Source organism: Phascolarctos cinereus, unplaced genomic scaffold (assembly GCF_003287225.1).
Source record: "Phascolarctos cinereus isolate Bilbo 61053 unplaced genomic scaffold, phaCin_HiC Scaffold_1;HRSCAF=81, whole genome shotgun sequence".
Classification (NCBI taxonomy): Eukaryota; Metazoa; Chordata; class Mammalia; order Diprotodontia; family Phascolarctidae; genus Phascolarctos; species Phascolarctos cinereus.
This window is the reverse complement of record NW_027555514.1, coordinates 72,042,430-72,064,270: the sequence shown is the minus strand read 5'-3', so window position 1 is coordinate 72,064,270 and position 21,841 is coordinate 72,042,430. Positions and strand designations below refer to the sequence as shown.

The 21,841-nt window shown below is 35.4% G+C and overlaps 1 protein-coding gene across 4 annotated transcripts in view; it reads left to right on the top strand.

Annotated features, from left to right (window-relative positions):
* The window catches only part of CUL2 (cullin 2), a 109,920-nt gene that overhangs the window by 28,027 nt on the left and 60,052 nt on the right, over positions 1-21,841 (top strand). For 3 of the 4 annotated variants that reach the window (XM_078152296.1, XM_020990430.2, XM_020990429.2), the window contains exons 3-6: positions 9,408-9,510; positions 12,073-12,167; positions 18,678-18,783; positions 20,226-20,308. In XM_078152296.1, coding sequence (XP_078008422.1) covers positions 9,408-9,510; positions 12,073-12,167; positions 18,678-18,783; positions 20,226-20,308 — 387 coding nt within the window. Of the gene's footprint in view, positions 1-9,407; positions 9,511-11,108; positions 11,158-12,072; positions 12,168-18,677; positions 18,784-20,225; positions 20,309-21,841 lie in introns of those variants that run through there. The other variant, XM_078152302.1, reaches the window with a different exon arrangement.

Sequence of the window (21,841 nt, the reverse complement as noted above, 5' to 3'; positions counted from 1 at the left end):
CTTAACCCCATTGCCTAGGGCCTCCCCCCCTCCAAAAAAAAAAGACTATAAAGAGGCAGCTAGGTGGTGCAGTGGATAGAGCTCTGGCCTTGGAGTCAGGAGGACCTGGGTTCAAATGTGGCCTCAGACACTTGACACTTAAACACTTACTAGTTGTGTGACCCTGGGCAAGTCACTTAACCCCAGTTGCCCCACCAAAAAAAAAAAAGGCAATAAATAAATGCTTATTCCTTATAATTACAATGTATTAGGGACACAAAATATTAATGATTTTTTTACATTAAAATATGATATTAATGTAGCCTAAGTTGAGCCAGGTATGTAAATGTTATTTTCATTATTAACATATTGTGTTTATAATGCTGGTCCCAGTCTTACACAATTTTGATTTGGTTAACTCTTTCTTATCAGATTGAGAGGCAACATACTGTAGTAGGAAGAATATTGAGCTTGGAGTTATGAGAGACCTAGATTTGAATTCTTCCTGTAGCACATAACTAGTTATATGACTCTGGACCAGTTAACAGCCCTTTTCAGCATCAGTTTCCTCATCTGTAAAATGAGAATAATATGCCTGTAGTGACTAGCTTACAGGACTGTGAGGGTCAAATGAGATAATGTATATAAATTGTTTTGAAAACTTTAAAATGGGCTATAGAAATGTCTATTAATAGTAATAATAATGATAACTCTTAATCCATCTTATAAATGAGGAAACCAAGACATAAAGTAATAGGAGGACTTCCTTTTTGGAAAAAGGCATCATAATTAAGTCTTGCAAATAACTATTAACACTTAGTATTTATCTCCGTATTGGCTTGGTTTTGTAAACATGGCAGCCATTTCTGAGGAGACGTGCAGAGAGAAAAAGTAAAATTAGTAACTTCGTACTTACTCAGCATCAGTTTATACAAATTTAGGGATTCTTCACCAGAGTTTTGCTCCACAGTTTAATCATGATGTGGAGTGACCTGTGCTTCTTAAAGATTGTGCCAGCACAATACAAACTCTGGCACATCATCCTAAGCTGGAAAGGCCTTAAATCATGAATAGAAATTTTTTAAGAGAAAAAAAAACAGAAATAAAAGATTCAAGTATGGTGCTATGTCTGTAGGCTGGGGATGAACCTCACCGAATTGGGAGAGACATGACTAGGTTAGCTGCAGTATGAGATCTGAGCGTTTTTCTTAACTGCTCAAGAAGATTCAATGGCTCCTTCCCACTTTTAAAATGCTGGTTGTGGTGTTTTTTTTTTTCCCCAGTTTGGGCATTTAATCGTTCTGACTCCAGCCAACCCTTGCAGGCTTATAGTATGCTACTCTACTTACATCCTCTCTTTGCATCACAGAGATTTCTTTGCTCTCTTCCTATAAGTGACATTTCATCTCCTATCGCTGTACCTTTGCACAAGCCATCTTACTTTCCTGGAATGCTCTTGTTTTCCACTCCTTCACCTCTAAAAATCTCTGGCTTCCTTCAAAGATTAATTGGAGGGGCAAGTCCTGGAGGGAGCCTGACCTGATCTCTCAGGAGAGATCCCTACCCTCACATACACATACTACTGGAAATAGTGTGTATCTACCATGTATATATTTTGTATTTATTTTTCTTTGTGTAAATTGTTTCTCCCTCGGGGCAAATGCTGTCTTACTTTTGTCTTTGAATCCCCAGAGCCTAGCACAGTACCCACCATATTAAGCCCTTAGTCAGTGCTTGTTGAGTGAATGCTGAATTGAAGACCTTGCACTAAATTTTAGAAGGGTTGCATAGGTACAGGTAGCCCTTGAAGGTTAAATATCCAGGGGTGTTTATAAGGACATTTTATTTAATAGATGCTTATCTAATTTAACAAGAATTGAGATATTGAAAACAATTTGATAAATTTGAGATACTGTGAATTCTCATATTAAGGTCTTGTAGGAGAGGAGAGTGGGAATTAGATGTTGCTCTATTTAAATCATGAACCAACTTTAACTAAAAAGCTTGAGAGCCTTCTTTGAATCAAACGTCTTTTATCTCGGATTACATGACATGTACTCTGTAGTTGGTGAAATAAGCAGTATTTGTTATTCAATGACTGTTGTTTCCATCTCTATCATAGGTCTTAGGAATACAAATACCAAAATGAGATAGTCCCTGTCCTCAAGGATCTTACATACCATTTAGGGTGATACAATATATTCACAGATAAATAAAGAACATATATGTCTGGAGAGAGTAAGATAGAAGACTGGATATGCAAGAAGGGAGTAGATTTTGGAGGGCTTTGAAAACCAGCCAGAAGATTTTATATTTGATTCAAGAAATGATAGGAAACCATTAGAGTTTATTGAATAGAGGAGTGACGTGGTCAGACTTGTACCTTAGAAAGATCAGTCTGATAGCTGAGGGGAGGATGGGCTGTAATGGAGAGACATGAAGCATGGAGACCAAACAGTAGGGTATTGTAGTAGGACAGGAGGAAGGTGACAAGTGCCTGCCCTAAGATGCTGGCAAGGAGAGAATGGGACACATATAAAATGTAATGAAGGTAGAATTTACAGGACTTTAGAACAGATTAGATATTGGGGGATGGTGGGCGAGAATGAGGAAAATACCTAGGTTATGAGCTTACTATAGAGGAAGTTGGTGCAAGTGACAGTAGGAAAATTCATAAGGATCAGGTGGTGAGGGTGGGGAGGAGATAAATTAGTTCAGTTTTGTACATATTGAATTTAAGGTATCTTTGAGACACACAGTTCAAGATGTCCAATAGGCAGTTGCAGATACAAGACTAGAGTTTATCAGAGAAATGAGGGCTGGATAAGTAGATCTGGGAATTATCAGCATAGAGATGATAATTAAATCCATGGAAACCAGTGAGATCACCAGCAATATAATATATAGAGAGAAGAGGACCCAACACAGAATCCTGAGAGACATCCATATTAATGGGTGGGATATGGATGAATAACCACTAAAGGAGACCAAGAAGGAGAAAGAGCAAGGAGGAGAACTAGGAGAGAAAACATAAAAGTGAGTATTAAGAAGAGGCTGATGGAGTGTCAAAGGCTGCATAGAAGTCAAGGATGAGGATTGAGAAAAAGGCCTTTAGATTTGCCGCTAAGAGACTTGGTAACTTTAGAGCTGTTTTGGTTGAATGATGGGGTCAGAAACCAGACTGCATAGAATTAAGGAGAAAATGAGAAGTAGAAGCATTTATTTTAGATGACCTTGATGGAGCTTTCAATTGGCCTCTCCTTTATGATAAGCAAATTGGAATTATGTGAGGAAAGTGACAAATGTTCATTCTCTTTGATCCAGAAATTTCACTGTTAGGCATACACCCCAGTCAGGTCACTTAGAAAAAGATGGGCAGTATATACAAAAGATGGGCAGTATTTGTAATAGCAAAGAACTGGAAACAGTAGATGCCCATTGATTGTAGAGAAAGTAGAAATAGAAGTTAGGAAGACAAAGTCAATATAATTGGCTAGACCAGACCAATTACAGAGGGAAAATCCCTGCTGAAAGAGCTGTCTTAAACATATTGAAGAATTCTTTTGTAATGTATCTCCAGGACAGAAAGATATCCCCCCCCCAAAACAAAAGGAAAAAATGTATGAGAAAAAGGTGATCAGGAATATATTTTAACAGCTGCCTCATATATCTAATTTCTCATTTCTTTAAGATGTTCATGGGAATGATCTTTTCATCTTTCTTTCTGCCTTCATGTCCTTATCCCATGTGATCTCCATTCTTCCAAACTTTAATCTCCATTTCAGCCCCCCTCCCCCCATTGGCTACACTTCATTCCTTTCCCTATGTTACCACTTGGTGAACCAGCTCAGCTGTACAGTACCCTTTTTTTTTTGGAAATCCCTTGTCCTCTACTTTTATCACTGATCACACCTTGCCAAACCCCAGTCCTTGATTATGTGTGCCCTTTTCTTCTGTATGCCCCTTTTCACCCTTTTCACATGCTGCCGAACTGAGCTAGAGTGAATCGTAAAACTAGACTGACTGGATTCACTACAGATTTGTTACCTAATCTTACTTGGCCCTCTGTGCAGCATGGCAGTTGTTGTACTCATCCCTAATTGGGATTGCTACCCTACTCAGCATAGCAGCTGCAAATCTCATCTCTCTCTCCTAGGCTCTGATAACACATCCTTGCCTCCTAACTCCTCCCAGCCTCATAGTTGAAGACCTTGTTTCATGCGTCCATAAAAAATGGAGGCTATTTGCCGTAATCTGTGCCTTTTTATCTCCTCATCTCACTTTGCTCAAGTATCTCCTTCCCTTCTGTCTTAGATGAAGAGGTGACCCATCTTGCTAAGGCAAAGCTCTCTACATGTGTCTTTGATCCCATCAATTTCTGTTTTCTCCAACAGATTTCCTCTACTGTCATCTTTACTCAAACCCTGACATAAGCCTGCTGTCCCCTTTAGCCATTTTCTTGTAGCTTTCCTCCCCTTCTTGGCTAAATTTCTTGAGAGTTGCATTTATACTTGGTATTTCCACTTCCTTTCCTCTTACTTCCTTCCAGCACCTCTGTGGTATGATTTCTAATCTTATTATTTAACTGAAACTACTCCACAGTTTCCTGTGATTTCTTAATTGCCTTATCTAATGGCTTTTTCTGAGTCCTCATCTTTTTTTTTTTTTCCTGAGTCCTCATCTTACTTGACCTCTTTGAAGAATTAGACATGGTTGATCACCATCTTCTGTCTGGATTCTCTTTCCTTTCTGGGTTTTCATAACAGTACTTTCTTTTGATTTACCTCTTACCTGTCTCACTGCTCTGTTTCAGTCTCCTTTGCAGGAGCTTCATCCAGGGCATGCCCACTAACCATGAGTATACTTCAAGGGTCTGACCAAGACTCTCTTCTCTTTTTAATCTAGACTATTTCACTTGGAGATCTCAACAGCTAATATGGATACAATTTTACAATTATCTCTATGCAGACGATTCCCATATCTACATATTGAGCCCTAGTCTCCTCAGCTACACTGACATTTGCCTTTTGGACATCTCAAATTGGATATCCTGTAGCACGTACCAAACACCACACATCCTTAAATTTTTTTTTTCTGTCTACCTTTTCTTCCTCCCACTCCCCCCCCCCAATTGAGGACAAAAGAAAAACAAAGCTTGTGTTTATTTTTCCTTCCTTTGACCAGTTCAGATGGGAGTAAAGGTCAAGTGTCAGCGACTCTATTCACACTGTGATTATGTAAGACAATTTCTCCCCCTCCTCCCTGTAATATATTTCTCTTTCCCTCTCTTTCTCTTCTTCTAAGTTCGTAAGACATAACAAAACCACTCCCAGGCCTTGTCTAATTAGACTGTTTTATTTCACCAGCCTCCCAGTCATCCTGGCTCCCAACACCAATGTAATCCTTAAGTCATGTTCACCCTATATATGCAATCCATTTCCAAATCTTGTTTCTGTCTTTACAATTCCTCTTTTATACATCTCTCTTCACTCAATACAGCCACCACCTCTCACCTGGACAGTACCATAACCTAAATGGCCTTCCTGCTTCAAGTCTTTTCCACATTCTTTTCCATCCTCCATTCTGTTCCTAAGGAGATTTTTCTAAAGCATAGGTCTGACTATATTACCCCCCCCCCAAGTCCTCTTTTTAATAAAACTCCAGTGGCTTCCTGTTATCTTCAGGATCAAATTTAAAGTCCTTTGGCATTTAAAGTTCTTCATAACTTAGCCTTCTACTTTTCTAGTCTCATTACAGTTTGTTCCCTTCCATGTTCATTACATTCTAGCCACACTACCGTATTTGCTGTTCTTTGTACATGACACTTTATCTCCAGTCCCTCTGCCTTTTCACTAACTGCCCCCTGTACTTGGCATGCTCTGCTGCCTCACTTCCACCTCTTAGCTTTTCTGACTTCCGTCAAAACTCAGCTCAAATTCCACTTTCTGTTAAGAAGGCTTTCATGGTCTTTCTAGCTGTTAGTCTTCCATTCTGAAATTATCTTCCGTAATTTGTATGTACCTAGTTATCTCCATGTTGTCTCCCTCAGAATGTGAGCTTCTTGGGAGGCATGGGCTGTTTTTGCTTTTCTTCGTGTCTTCAGAGCATAGCACAATGTCTGGCTCATAGTAAACCCTTAGTAAATGCTTATTGACTTGTGACATGTTGACATGTGATCTGTACATGTGTTGAAGGTATGTTTGAAGATTTGAGAGTATAACAGAAACAATGTCTTGCAGCAGCTCACACAATCACACAGTGGACTAAAAGATACAAAGGATTTAAGATCCTGATTTTTTTTTAATTGATTATCTCACCCTTCCAAATTGACTTGGTTAAGCGAAAGGTAGCCTTGAAACCTTCCTAACATGGAGTCCTTTTTGCATATGTTAAGTTCACACAAAATTCCTTGATAAATACAATCACAGAGATAACTCCATTTATTGGTGCCCTGATTACTAACATCAAGCAAAGCATAGAAAAGGAGGATATGTTTACCAACATTGATTGCCAAAATGGAAGAATTCTTTATAGGCTGTGAGCTTCTCCAGATGTTCATTCATGTTGACAGAGTACTTTGTGCTGAGTTTTATCAATTCCTGAAATATTATAGGGCCTCTCTAGTGACTGATGATTCCTCATAAGATAATGTCCCAATAAGCCATACAGGCTGGATAGCAAAATATACTTAGTCATTTGAATTGAGCATTTGGTAGAACTTGTGGAATGTTTTTATGGGTGTATTTTGTTTTCATTGGTAATTTTGTTTTCATATTATTTTGATTTTAGAATCTATCTTTTGTATTCCCATTGAGTTGTCTCACGTAAACAGATTTTAAAAGATTTTTTAAAATTCCAGTAAACCAACCAACACATCAACTGTGTCTGCCAATATTTTCACTGTTCTATTCCTGTAGTTGTCTCCCACCTTTTCAGGGAAGGGGAATTCATTTTCTCAGCTCTTCTCCAGGGTCAGACTTGATCAACATAATTACATAGAATTACATTGGTTTTATTTTTTCTCTATATATTGTTGTAGTTATTGTGCATTTTTTCTCCTAGTTCTGCTTATTTCACTCTCAGTTCTTATAGCTATTCCCATATCCCTGAATTCTTCTGATTCATTTCTTATAGTGTAGTAATACGTGAATGAATTTTAAATTGGATAGATTCTTATATTCCTGGCAAACTTCTAGAACACAGTATTAAGAGATTAAATGTTAGCTTTTTGAAAGAGAAGGAAATACAGGAAACACTTCCTTTTAGTAAGGAAACTTAATAAAAACCATTCATCAAGAAAAGATCATGCCAAACTAATGTCACTTCCTTTTTTTGATACAGAGATTAGATTGAAAAAAACTTTGCCAGAATCTTTCATACTATTTTCCCCATGAAGTAGAAAGATGTGGTCTTGATCCTGGTGACGTTAGGTAGTTCTGGAATTGGTTGGGTGACTTGGCCCAAAGAATAGTCATGGCAAAATGGTATAAACTTATACCATAACTGTGCTATTTGGTAAGTCTAAGTAATTAAGTAGCATGTTGATGGTATAAATATGTTTTATAATTATTTTCCAGAGTAAAGTTTTTTAGTACAACTTGTATGGGTTTTAAGTGATAAATTAAAAAAATAGGTATACTTTTGGAAAGGAGAATTGTATGAAGAGTAAGTTAACATCATAAAATGGAAAGAAAATGGGTAAATATGCTTGAGGGAAGTCTCTAATGGAGTACCTCAGGAATTTGCCCTTTGTGCTATGCTGTTCACCATTTTTATCGCTGACTTGGATAAAGGCGTACAATGTAAGATATGCTTATGTAGTTTACAGATGATATTGAAGATAAGAATAGGTCACATATTGGATAAATCAGTATCCATAAAGATCAAGGATCCCTAGGACTGATTGTGTAAGATGAAATTTAATAGAGAAAAGTGTCAATTTCTACATTTGGATTTGAAAAATTAACTTCATAAATATAGGCCAGTGGGGAGAGGTTCAGGCAACGGTTCACTTGGAAAAGTTCTGAGGATTTTAGCATACTGCAAACGCAATAGAAGTAAACAATGTGTCATAGTGCCCCCCAAAACTAATGTTGTCCTAGGCTGCTACCTTAAGAATAGATAGAATAAGGGAACTGTCTTTTTATTCTGTCCTAATCTGATCAGTTTTAGGTGATTAATTTTAGGAAGACTATTGACAATCTGACAAGATGCCTAGAAGAGAGCATCTGGGGTGGTGAGAGGACTGTAGATCATGCCATATGAGTGTTGATGGAAAGAACCTAGGATATGTAACTTGGCAAAAAAGAGAAGTTAGGGGCAGCGTGTAGATGTGTTCAAGTATTTGAAGAGGGGTTGGACTTCTGCTTGGCTCCAGATGACGGAACTTGGATCAGTGGAATAGAAGTTGCAGACAGTCAGATTTAGGCATTTGGTAAGAAAATTTCATAATAACTACAGCTGTTTCAAAGTGGAATAGTTTGCATGATGAGGTAGCTTCTCATTAGAGACTTTCATATAGAGTCCAGATGGTTGTCTACTGAGCATTTTGTAAGGGGGATTATTATTGAGGTACTGGTTGGGCTGGGTGGCCACTGAGATACCGTCCAACTCTTGTATTATGTGATTTGCTGTAGTTTAAGATGTGAGCCGGTATGGGGTAGACGACATTTTAGGGTCCTTTTTAGTCTAAAGATTTTTTTTCCTGCCCTGACGGTAGTTGCTGTACCTCTAGCCTGGGCAAGACAGGGAGGGGAGAAAAAAGATTAAAAGAATTGTATATACATGCCACTAATTTTCTTTGAATACTATATGTTCATCCTGTTTTCTTATGTTGATTTAAGTAGGTTAGATTTCCTTGGTGAATTTTCAGTTTAAACTCATTTTATTTTTTCATCACAGATTTGAGCACTATATTTCCATTACTTGCGTGTAATTCCAATGAAGCCAAGATAATTGATTCTAGTTCTCTATTTGCGGCATTACTTGTTTACAGTGATTGTTATTTGACCATCTAAAGATAAGGTGAAATCCTATCAACATGCTAGCTGGAAGTGATTTTTCCTTTCACTGAATTCCCTGTAGCTCTCTGTTAATGAAACTTTAATAGTACTAATCACTCACTACCTTGTAGTATAGTTGTCAGTGTACATGTTTTATAGTTACTATACTGCTAGCCCCTTTAGGGCAGGTCCTGTTGTCTTGTTAATTTTTTTGTGTTTCTTTCACTGAATGAATCTTGTAATAATTTCCTTTAATAAGCTTGGCTAATGTGTTTTATATTTTTCAGTGAGAAGCAAAAGTATCAATTTTTCTTATAGTGAAAAAGCTAAACATATAAATGTATTAAATTTATTATACATATACAAAGATTGCCTTTAAAAAAAAGTATTTACAACGAATATGAAAAACCTTGACAACAGATTTAGAGACATCTATGCTTTATGTGTGGCCTATCCTGAACCTCTTGGTGAAAGACTTTACACAGAGACTAAAATTTTTTTGGAAAATCACGTACGTCATTTGCACAAGGTAATTAAGTAGCATGTTGGTGGTATGAGTATGTTTTGAAACTACTTTCCAGATTAAAGTTTTTCAATACAACTTGAATGGGTAGTAATCAATTAGTGTTTTAAAAACAGGATATATTGTTGGGAAGGAGGTTGTTTGAAGAGTAAAATTAACTGATTAAATGAAAAATTATAATATTAGTAGCCAAGGCTGAAGATATTTTTCTATAGGACTGTGTAATACAAAATATAATTTTAAAAAGTGCTCAGCATCCTCATCCTATAGAGGGAGAGTAGTACAGTAGAGAGATTACTGCACTTGAAATTGGGAGACTTGGGATTCTGTCCTGGCTCTGACAGTTACTGGGTACATGATCCTAGGTAAGACACTTAACTTCCCAGAGCCCCGTTTCCTTACCTGTGAAATGATGATGATAACATGTGCACTTACCAACTCATAGGGTTGTTGTGAGGAAAACACTTTGTGAATCTTAGATTGTTATGTAAATGTGAGTAGTTATTATCCTACACTTTTAAAATTATGAACTTTTGTATTTCTTTTACATTTCTTTTCTATTTACAGTTGCTTTCTGGGTTGAAAGAAATAACAAAAAGATATCCTGGACAGTTGGTTGTGAGGAAGTAGCAGTGAGAACCTTCTCTTCCCTGACCTTTTTAGCTAAAGCCAGTGTGAAGTAGCACCAGTCTGGGTGGTAGTTCTTAAATTCTCGCGGTGTTATTTAACCTTGAAATAGATTGGCTGAATAAAATATTTATTTAATTTGTGAACTAAAATGTGTTTTGACTTCTGATTCTCACCTTTATTTTTCGGTGATTCTTAAATAGTCAGCCACTACTTGTCTCACCTAAAGATTTTTCCGGCTGTGTCTGGTGAGTTCTTTTGATGGGAACATGATTTGAATGCAGCTAGCGCCCTTGGTTACTGCAGATGAGAAAGTAAACTTCTTGTAATGAGCAAGATTGAAGTCTCTTTCATCCATAAGAAAAAAATTCATTTTGCTTTTGAATACCACTTGTAGATTGTAGGTTATTTCTATTAAATCTGACCTTCAAGTTGCTTGAGTTAAAAATTAGGTTAAAAATTTAGAAATCTCCAAGGATTTATGGATTGCCTGTTATCTAACTCATAAGAAATTTTATGAAGAACAGTAGGTCCATATTAATGATAAACTTAGACAAGCAAGTATATTTTATTGTTATTCAGTTTGACAAAGTGAAATGTGGAAATTTGAGAAAAATAATTATTTTTGTGATGAGTGAAGATTTGTTACGTGATGTTACTTTACATATAGTTTCTAATCTAAGGCTATTTTTCATACATGTAGGAGTATGTTATCAACTATGGTAAGATTATAAAAGCAACAAATACATCCCTTTTTTAAAAGGAAAAACAAAGTATTTTGAGTTCATCAGTATTAAGCATTTATTAAGCATATACTGTGTTCCAGATATATTGTTGATTGCAAATATATGAAATATTTTGGGTTCTAGAAATTGGATGATTTAGTAGAAAGTCCTGATGTAGAGACTGAACTTATTTGATGTTACAAAGTTTTGGAGTGGCCTTTGTTAACCTTGACTGACACCTTAGTTTTTACTTAAAATTACTTTAAGGAAATGGCAACTCGAGAGAAAAGCGTCAGTCTAGGTAACTAACTTGGGGTTAGTAGAGCTAGGTAATGATGTTATTTACTTATTATTAAATCTTTATGTGTATATATAAATGTAAAATATTAAAAAGTATGCAGTACTGCTTTAAAATTTCTGTTAGAAGGATTGAGTTCCTGTCTCTCATCCATTCTTCCTTTACCATGATTATCAATTAATTTTTCACTTTCTGGAAAATAGGTACTAAATTAATTTGAAGAAACTTTACTTTTTTTTTTAATTTAAAATTTTAGCTGATCAGTATTCCTAATTATAAATAATTTTTATATGAGATACAGTTACAACTTACTTTCATGAGGAGCTATATATGCAGTTGATCAAAAATTGATTCATAAGAGCAAATTTTTACTTTTTATCCTTTTTAAAAACTGATTTCAATAAAAATCCTAGCTGAGGAACAACAGTGCCTTGTATTATATTTACTGTTTGGGAATTATTCAATTTAGTTTCTTTAAAACATTTCACTAATTTTTGAGCTAAGTCAGAGTTTAGAGGGGTTTTTTTGAGCACTTGTAAAGAAGTCTAAAAAGTAAGTGAAATGAGTATTTTTCAAAATAATTTAGAGTTATTATAATGATAAAATGATATACTTAAAAAATACTATTAAAAAAATAAGCCTTATGGTGTAAAGGAGGAAGGCCTGGATTGAAAGTCAAAATCCTGGAATTCTGGTTCCCACATTGCAGCTTGCTTGTCATGTGATCTTGGACCAGTCACTTCACTTTTATATACCCCAGTTTTCTTAACAGCACAATAGAGGAAGTGATATTTTGTCTGCCTCCTTACAGGGTGACTGTGAATGTCAAATATAGAAGTGAACTCTATTCAAATATGAAGTAGTACTACTTGTATGAAAATAATATTTTCCTTGTAAAGTGACTTTTTTTTCTTTTAGAGAGTTCTGGAGTCTGAAGAACAAGTATTGGTTATGTATCATAGGTATTGGGAAGAATATAGCAAAGGGGCAGACTATATGGACTGTTTATACAGGTAAATATACTTTTAAACTATGATCCCAGAAACTATTGCATAAATTCAAATGCTTAAGATGATGGTTTGTGTTACTTGGTACCTATGTACTAATAATACAGATAATTTTCTATAGCAAATTACCTTCTACCCATTTGGGTCAATCCTGCTTGCCAACAAATTTCTCTTTTATGGACTGAACCAGGTAGGTGGTATCAGTGTATTTTAGTAGGAAACTCACCTGTGAGAAGGGAAGAAAGAAAGCCTGTACCTGAAAGAAGGGTTTTGCTTTTTTTCAGTGTTGGGGCCATAGCACCACTGTATACAGTGATTCTTTATACTTCATAAAATGAAACTTCAGACCTGATAAAGTTTGGGAAATAATCCAAACCAATGTTTACCTTCAGTGCTGTTGATAATTGAGACTTGATTATACTTTTCATTCAAAATATAAAGAAGGGATGTACTAGATAGGTTTCTAAAAACATGATCAATAAAACCACTCTTTCAACAGAACAGAAAGTGTGGCAAATATATAAGAAAACTGCCTTCTCTCTGTTCCTTACTGTAGCACTTAACAGTCAAAATAATTCTTGCAGCTATCTCTTTATCCCACTTCCATTTTCCCCATGTTCTTAATAATCCTCTCACTTAGTCAGAGTTTTACCTTTTATTGCTCTGTAGTTATCATTAAAGAAAAGAAAGTTTACAGTGCCAATGATCTTATAAAACTCTTGATCATTTTCATAAAGAAGCTTGTTGCACAAAAATAATTTAAAATTTGTGAAATTGGAGTTTAGTGGCAGAATGTATTAAGGAACTTCAGTACTCTTACTTAGCCTGATCTGTAAAATATAGGGCTCATTTTATTTATAATGACCCAGAAGGACAATAAGTCAGTAAGGTTTTTATCAATCCTATCATAGTTTTATATGTTATATGATGGCATATTACAGCTAAAGAATTTTTTAACTTGGTGTACAGATAATCATTTGATATCTAAGTGTTAACTTTCTCAACTCTTTAGCTTCTATCAAATAGACAATAATCTTTTAAATAACTGAGAGCTTGTATAGTAATTCCTTTTGTAAATGGAAGAATACAGTTGCTCCCTAATTTATTGTTATTGTAATCTTAGGTTTTCTTATACTGCATTTTCTTAAAGTGGGGCACATCCCTATTTTCAAAAAAGCTTTGTTGTTGTTGTTCAGTTATGTGCAACTCTTTGTAACCCTACTTGGGATTTTCTTGGCAAAGATACTGCAGTGGTTTGCCATTTCCTTCTCCAGCTCATTTTATAGATGAGAAAAGTGAGGCAAGCAAGGTTAAGTGACTTGCCTAGTGTCGCACAGCTATTAAGTGTCTGAGGCCAGATTTGAACTCGGGGAGATGAGTCTTCCTGACTCCAGGCCCAGTGCTCTGTTTATTGCACCACCTAGCTGCTAAGCTCAATAAAAGTCTACATTACCTCTGTCTGTATCATACAATATGGGACCAATGATCAAAGACCATAGATAAGCTTAACTCACTATTTGTATTATAGTTATATTTGAATCTTATGTCAAATGATTTGTTAAATGATTTTGGAAAAACACCAAATCTCTAAACTTATTTTTCTTTATATAATTTAAGCCATTTTATAACATTTACGAAGACAAAATATCTCTAAAACATAAATTCTCAATTTAAGAATAATATGTAGTCTTGGGTAATAAAGTTTTGTCCTTAATATGTACAAATGCTTATGATGAATTAAAAGTTAAATTAATCTACTTCTGATCTGAAGTGAGGAAAAGATCTTCTCTAGCAATAAAAAAAATCATTTAAAATAGGTTGATGAGAAGTACATTGCACTTACAAGTATTTGTGAAGGTGTTTGTGGCCACGGGATAAAGTTAAAATGTAATTACATCCACCACATTTATTATGCACCTTCTATGTGCAAATCACTGCTAAGTGCTAGGGATCCAGTGATAAAAAATGACACAATCTGTCATGAAGGGGTTTACAGTTTTAAAAGGGGAAATATGCCATGTGCATTATCATGACACAAAGCATTATGTTATAAAGGTGAGGAAAGATTCTGACAAAATACCCAAAAACTATTGGAGGTGAAAGATACCACTTTCAGATGAGGGGTTCAGCGAAGGCTTGGTAGAAGTGGCATCCTCGAGAACTTTTAAGGACAAGTAGGGTTTCAGCAAGTAGAGATGAGGAAGAAGTACTTTTCACCATAAAGTACAACCTGTGGGAATGTTGGAGGTGGAAAATCACATGTCCGTCTGGTATGTTGTAAAGTGGAATATTATGAAAACAAGGCAGGAAAAGTTGATCTGGACAGTCTTATCATACAAAAGCTGTCTTTATTAACACCATTTTGGGGGAGTGGTGTAATGTCACGTGGGTGTGAATCAACAAAGCATCATAATCTCCGAAGAATCAAAATTAAAGGTGACTCACAGGATAAATTAAGTGCTATATGATGTGCATAACTAGGCTATAACTTGAATGATCAATGATGTACCCATTCATTGATAATTAATCTACCTTCTCCATGTAGACAACCCTTTCTCCCACTTCTCCCTAACAAAAAAAAAAGTGATTTTAGTCCCTGTTGGTGAGGTAGCGATAGAGTGTTCCAAGAGTCTTTGTTAAGTAACTGTCTACTATGTTTGGATCTAACCACACCTTCCACATGGTGGGAAGAAAAACAATTGCTAATGAACTGTCATTTTAGAAAAAATAAAAGCAAAATATTATGAGTCTCTGCTGAGTAAAATACTTTTTGAGTAAGAAAAGTATTTGGGCCAATACTCTGCCAACACAAAAAAATCCTAATTTATATGAAGTGCTGACACAGAAAGATTTACATAATTTTGTAAATAATTATGTAAGTACAAAACTTTTCATATTAGTGATCATATGATTGTAATTTATGTTTTATGTGTATATTACTTTCATCTGAGGCATTCAGGAAACTCAGACATGTATGTGCGTTTCTTTTTTATAAAGTATTTAATTTCAGACCAATCATGCTAACTTTGTGACTGATCATTGTTCATAGTTGAGTCATTATCATTAAGTTAATCCTGCATTAAAGTCAGTGTCCTAGAAAAATCACCTTACTAGGTAGTCAAGTTACCTAGGATATCCCTTGTTTCTAGTAAATCTCTAGAAATTATTTTAATAGTGAAATTTGGAGAAACAGTATAATGTAACATTATCAAGAAAATTGTTTTTGTTCATTTAAAATAACTTTCATCCTGACTTGGTTCAAACACAGATTCTATCCAAATGCTTTGGGAACTTTTTGATCTTAATCCTCCATGCCAATAATCCCATTTAACTTCTTAGGAAACTGGAAAATGAAGTAGAGAACAAAGAATTCTTTCCACATGGTGAAAAGTTTTCTAAACTAGACTAAATTATTAGTGAATACTCAGAATTCCTTTCAGAGAAAACCTTCCTATATATTTTTCTCATATTTATTTTGTTTTTCCAAGGTTCCTCTTAGATTTTGTTTTCTGCACTGTTGTTATAGGAACATAGGATTTAGAGACTCAGAAGAAATGTTAGATGATCTAGTAAAAAACCCTAATTTAGATGAGAAAACTGAGGCCCCAGAAAAGTTGTGTCTTGATCTAAAGTCATAGAAGCAGTAAATAGTAGTTCCAAGATTCAGAATCAGACCCTCTGAATCCTAATTCATTGTCCTTTCTTGTACAACACAATACTTTCTCCTACACTATGACATCTCCTTAAAAGTTTTGTAATTCTGTAAAAAAAAGATATATTGTTTATTATCACACTTTCAATGCATATATACATCTACAATCCATTCAAAATCATTATTTGATTTTTATTTTTTCAGTCACAAAATTTATGTAAATATATCTGAACTTTTACCTGTACATTAGACCCTTAATTAAACCCTACTATGGTTTTGGGCTATCAGTCCAAAACCAACAATACTTCAGGGAACCATGATTTCATTGCTGTGAATATTCCTTCTCTGTAGATCACAATCTATTTATGATTAATTATTTTCAAGAAATTATTTTCAAGAAATACTATAACCAAAAAATTCATCACCTTCTATCCATTCTGGTGATGTGGCTGTACAAACTAGTCTAGGCTGATCCTCAGATCAAATATGTTTAATCACTTATATTCTCCTGGCATACTCTTTAAGAACTTAGTCAACCTACACATTAAGTGAGACATTGGAGTAGGATTTAAGTGGAGGTCTATTAATATGGAATGTCATTATTTAGATTTAGCCATTTTAATATCTTGGGATATCATTTTATTATCAGCGGTTTCTTTGTCATAAACTGGTGATCTTATCAAGACTTGATAGTCCATGTTACCTATGATTCTTATTTTCTATATTAATTGTTTTTTCTAGGGAAGGATTTCAATCAGAAATCAATTCTGTTTTCTCAGCAGTTAATAAAATTGTGATATGTTTCTATTAAAACTATAGAGAGATGCATTTTTCTCTTATAGAAGTGGAAGTAGGATAAGTTAGTGAATTGACTAAGCAGTTTTCTTATAACAAAGGTTATCTGTAAAAAAAAATCTGTAAAATTCTATGTAGGGTAACTATTGACTTATCAAGGACGTCATGATCTCAGACTATAATATCAAATCATCAGTTCCCCAAAATGAGGGGAGGAAATCATCCAATTTTTAAGTATTCATTAACCAAGCAAGAGTGTATTGAACATGAAGCTGTATCATTCCTAGCATACACAGTCACTTAGAGACTCTTATCTGCTCATCAAGAAATGAATATCAAAAGCACCAGTAGGTATTGCTCAGGTCTCTTTGATTTAAGTTGTTTTGTCTCAGTCAACTCTCCACTGGGTAGTTTCTTTTTTAAAAAACTGGTTGGATTGGGGAGAGCCTTTAGTAGTATCTTTTTCAAAATGCTTTCCTCACAACAGTTCCTTGGGTAGCAAAAACTAAAAACTAGAGATGTGATGCCCTTTACCCATGCTCGCCAAGCCATGTTGTCTTACTCCAAGAATAGTGCTCTTTACATTAGATCATACTGCATCTTTTTTTTAAACGATAAATTAGTGTTTATTGGAGAAACTTGAATACATAGTAGGAGTAGCACAATCATTGTTCAAATCACATTCTGAAATTGGAGAAAAAATTTGTTAGCTTTCCTTATATCCCTGCCTGTTGACTTTCATTTTCATTTGTTTGGTTGGAAGCTGGGCATGAATCCTGCTGTATGTTATTATTAAGTCATACTCAGGGATTATATTATAGGTATTTTTAGTGCCCCCCCCATTTAACTCATTGAAAATCTTTTAAGGTGGCTTAGTGTGGCCCATTGCAGTGGTTGGTTATATAGTCTTTTGTTCTCTTTAAATATGGTCAGATGATCTTTGACCTTCCTTCCCTCTGGATATGGTGACAACAGGTGATCTGCTAAAAGTGTAGGCCAGTTGGCCTTAGAAGAACTCTCGCAGATTAAGTGACCTACAGAAAAGAATAGGAAGCTTGCTGTTTGGTCAGAATGAATGTCCAAATAGGCTGCATGTGTCACTGAAGCATTATTTCTTCAGGTAGTGACAATCAGGTATAAAGGGTTCATGCAAACGGTTCTGTGTTCTGCAGCTAATTAAGTTTTATCCCTCAATCTCTCAGCATCTTCCTGTCACTTCCTTGTTCTGCTCTCCCAAATAGTACCATTAATATTGCCTCTGGTCTGGGTTTTTTTTTTTTTTGGTTTTGCTTTATAACCTGATTGTTACCTTTCATATAGACTAAGAGGAGCACCCTGATATATTGGAAAGATGCACATAGCATTGAGATCTAGGTTTATATTCTGCTTCTAACAGTGTGTGACCATGAATAAGTCACTTAATCTCTCAACCCTCTTTTCCTCATTTATAAAATGGGAGTGATGATATTTATAGTACCTACCTCACAGGTGTGTTGTAGAGAAAGCACTTTGTAGAACATAAAGTACTGCATCGCTATTAGCTTCTGTTATTGACTAGTGTTCACACAATTCTCACATCAGTAAAATTAAATCAGACAATCTAGCTTATGTTTTTTTCTCCATTTATTATATTCATTAATGCAGTGTTGACTTTAGTTTATTTTTACAGGTTGTTAATGTGTCAGTGGTTAAGTTATTGCCTACTATAGTAAAGCACATGGATAAAACAAAATATTTGCTAGATCTTATTTGGCCTGATTTCCTGAGCCTTGGTTTATTGATTGGGTTGCTTTAGATTCTTGGATAGAAAGACTTTGCTGGATTAAATCGTGGTGGGTTAATAGATTTTACTGTGCCAGGATATGTATTGATATTTATTTTGGAGCCAGGCAGGCAGAAATGGGGTGATTACTTTTCTTAGGGTTTTTTAAATAGGCTTATTTACTGTATTAAGATTTTCTTGTGGACTATGCTACTACTTAGCTCATTTTCACAGTTTGGTTTTGAGTTTTCAGTAAATAATTTGCTTTACCTATGGCTTTTCTGATGAGAATGTGTTTTTCTTTCAGGTATCTCAACACACAATTTATTAAGAAGAATAAATTGACGGAAGCTGACCTTCAGTATGGTTATGGTGGTGTAGATATGAATGAACCACTTATGGAAATAGGAGAGGTAGGTAATTTCTTAGTAATTATAATGTGAATATGTTTATAGAGATTAGGAAACTTATTTGGATTGAACAATCCTATTAAATATTAATTTTTAACTGAAAGATTCATTAGAATCAATATTAAAGAAATTGAATTATTTGTTCAGTAATACAAAACCAGATAAAACTTGATACGTGTGTGTGTAACATAAATATGAATAGAAAATAGATGCATTTATTTACATGAAAGGAAATCATGTCCCAAATAAATATATTAGTGTTTTTAATTGGGAAATGTAGTCAATCCTCTACTTTCCTGGGCCTAACATTTCTAGAAAACTGTGCTAAAGTCAATAGCACAAAAGTAAAAAATGTGAATGTCAATACATCGAACCTATTGGAAATAGAGGTTTAGGTTCCCATGACCACCAAAAACTGTAAACTTTTGCTAAAGATTGCTGAAAATATACTTTTCTGCATACAGTTCTTTCAGACAAAACATTAATTCTGATATGTGCTTTTCCTAACACAATAACCATGAAATAACCCATAAAATGTAGCACACAAAATAAAATTGGTAACATGCAAAACATTTTTCTCACTGATAATTCCCTAGAATTCTGTGACCTTTTGTGCCGACATCTCAATAAAAAAAAATTGATTTCAGACAATATTCACTTTTCATAACACATGAAATTCACAGTACCACAAATACTGTACAGCAGATAAAATTCTTAAAAGTAAAATATTTTTTAACCTGCATTTACCTTCCACTGTGTCAGATGGTGGTGTGAGGGCGTTGCACTGTTTACCGTATTGCCGTAAACCTCTCTGCCTTGGCTGCCCTGTGAAAACCAAGGGGAAAGTTGTTGGGACTTTAGTTGCTGCTGTCAGTATATGACTAGACTGGAAAGTTGATTCGTTAACACCAAAGTTGCTGCTGACAGCAGCTGGAGGCATGAAGTTTATCTAACACCTTTATTTTCTCACTAAGCCATGCTTGGGCTTAAAGCCCAAAGGACTCACACTATGCTTTGGGGGCATAACTGCAATACAGAACTTGAGTTTTTATAGGCAGATGATAAAAATATGCAGCAAATGCCCAGTGAGTTCTTCACAATGGTAGAGTGAAGGGCCGAGTTGGAAACCAGCCACTCTACAGACTTGAACCTGTCAAGCCTCTCATTTTCTTCCTCAACTTCACATAGCTGCAAATGTACACAGTTGCCAACATGAAAGTGAAAATGAAGTTACTAATAAGATCGTGCTAATGCTTGAAGTCACAAAAGTTAAACATGCAAATGTTGAAGTCAACTGTATGTATATGTGTGTGCATATATATATATAAGCATGCACACATATATGCATGTAATATACAAACACATACACACACATGAACTTATTTGCATTCGAAAACTAGATTTACAGTGATTTTCACTTATAATGTATATATTGTTCCTGGCAGCTAGCATTGGATATGTGGAGAAAATTGATGGTTGAGCCGCTTCAAGCAATCCTTATACGAATGCTCCTCCGAGAAATAAAAAAGTGAGTATTTATTTATTTTTTGCGTCTGTGCTATTTGTCTTAGGATATACAATATTGTTTTGAAGGGCTTAGTTGTAATAGCAAATGAATTTTTATGTAAATGATTAGCTCTAAGCCAGATTTACTTTAATGAGAACTTTTTCTGAATATTAAACATTATTGTGGTGAATGTGAAAGCACTTAATTTTTTTGAAACCTTTTACCATATACATCTTAGAATCGCAGAATTGGAACACAGACCTCAAAGCCCATCAAGTTAAACTTATACTAAGAATTCTTTCTACATCATACCTGACAAATAGTCGTCCCACCTTCACTTTGTCCTCCACCAGCTACTATCTTGTGGAGGTAGGCTGGCTCCATTGGGGGCAGTTCTAATTTTTAAGAGTTTTTTCTTTACACCAAGCCTAAATCTGCCTCTGAAATTTATACCAATTGCTCCCTTTCTGTAGTAGTTTGCTAAGGAGAACAAGTCTGATAAACATAGCACATTGATGTAGCAAAACCCCAAAGCTTACAGCCTTTTTTCTCCACAATAACTTTGTGAGGTGGTTGATACAATGTTATCATCCTCTCTTACAGGGGAGGAAATTGAGTCCCAGAGAGGGGAAATGACTTGTTCAGGATCACAGGGCTAGTAAACCTCAGAGCAAGGACTCCCACCCAGGTCTCCTGACTTGACATTCCATTACAGTACTTTGTTTCTACCTCTTTAGAAATGTAAAGGCAGCAATAACTATTGGCGTCTCCAGGGTAAATATCTCCAGTTTCCTTTGTTCTCCAGTATATCCTTAGTTATAGGATTATAAATGAGAGCTGAAAGGAGACTTAGGAACAACTTAGTCCAATACCCTTGTTTTATAGAGGGTGGCACCTTGGCATACATGGTATAACCTATTTTAACTGGATAACTGAAGTCCTTGTTATTTTCTTCATGACCCTGTGGACATAGCCTGCTGGTACTGTCCATGGGGTTTTCTTGGTAGAGATACTGGAGTAGTGTGCTATTTTCTCCAGTGGATTAAGGCAGGCAGAGGTTAAGTGACTTGCCCAGGGTCACACAGGTAGTATCTGAGGCCAGATTTGACATCAGGTCTTCCTGACTCCAGGCCCAGTTCTCTCTGCACTGAGCCACCTAGCTGCCTCTAATTGAGGTCCTAGGAAGGTAAATTAGGAGAATTAATAGTTTTGTTTTCTGAAAATACTTTTGACATTATAGAGTTCTATCTATAGAGTATATTAATTTAAACCCTGGTCAGGTACCATGGTGACTAGATTTGGAATCTGTTTGGGTTCAAATCCTAGCTCTACCTCCTTTTTATCTGCATATCCTGGATAAGACATGTAACCTCTTTTACCTTGTTTCATCATCTAAAAGGAAGATGTTGAACTAGATGATTTCTAAAGACCCTTCCAGCTCAGTCAATAAACAGTTATTAATTGCCTACTATGTCCAAAAAAATGTGTAAAGTATTAGAGATTCAGAAACAAAATTGAAGCCATCCCTGCTATCAAGGAGCTTACTTTCTATTG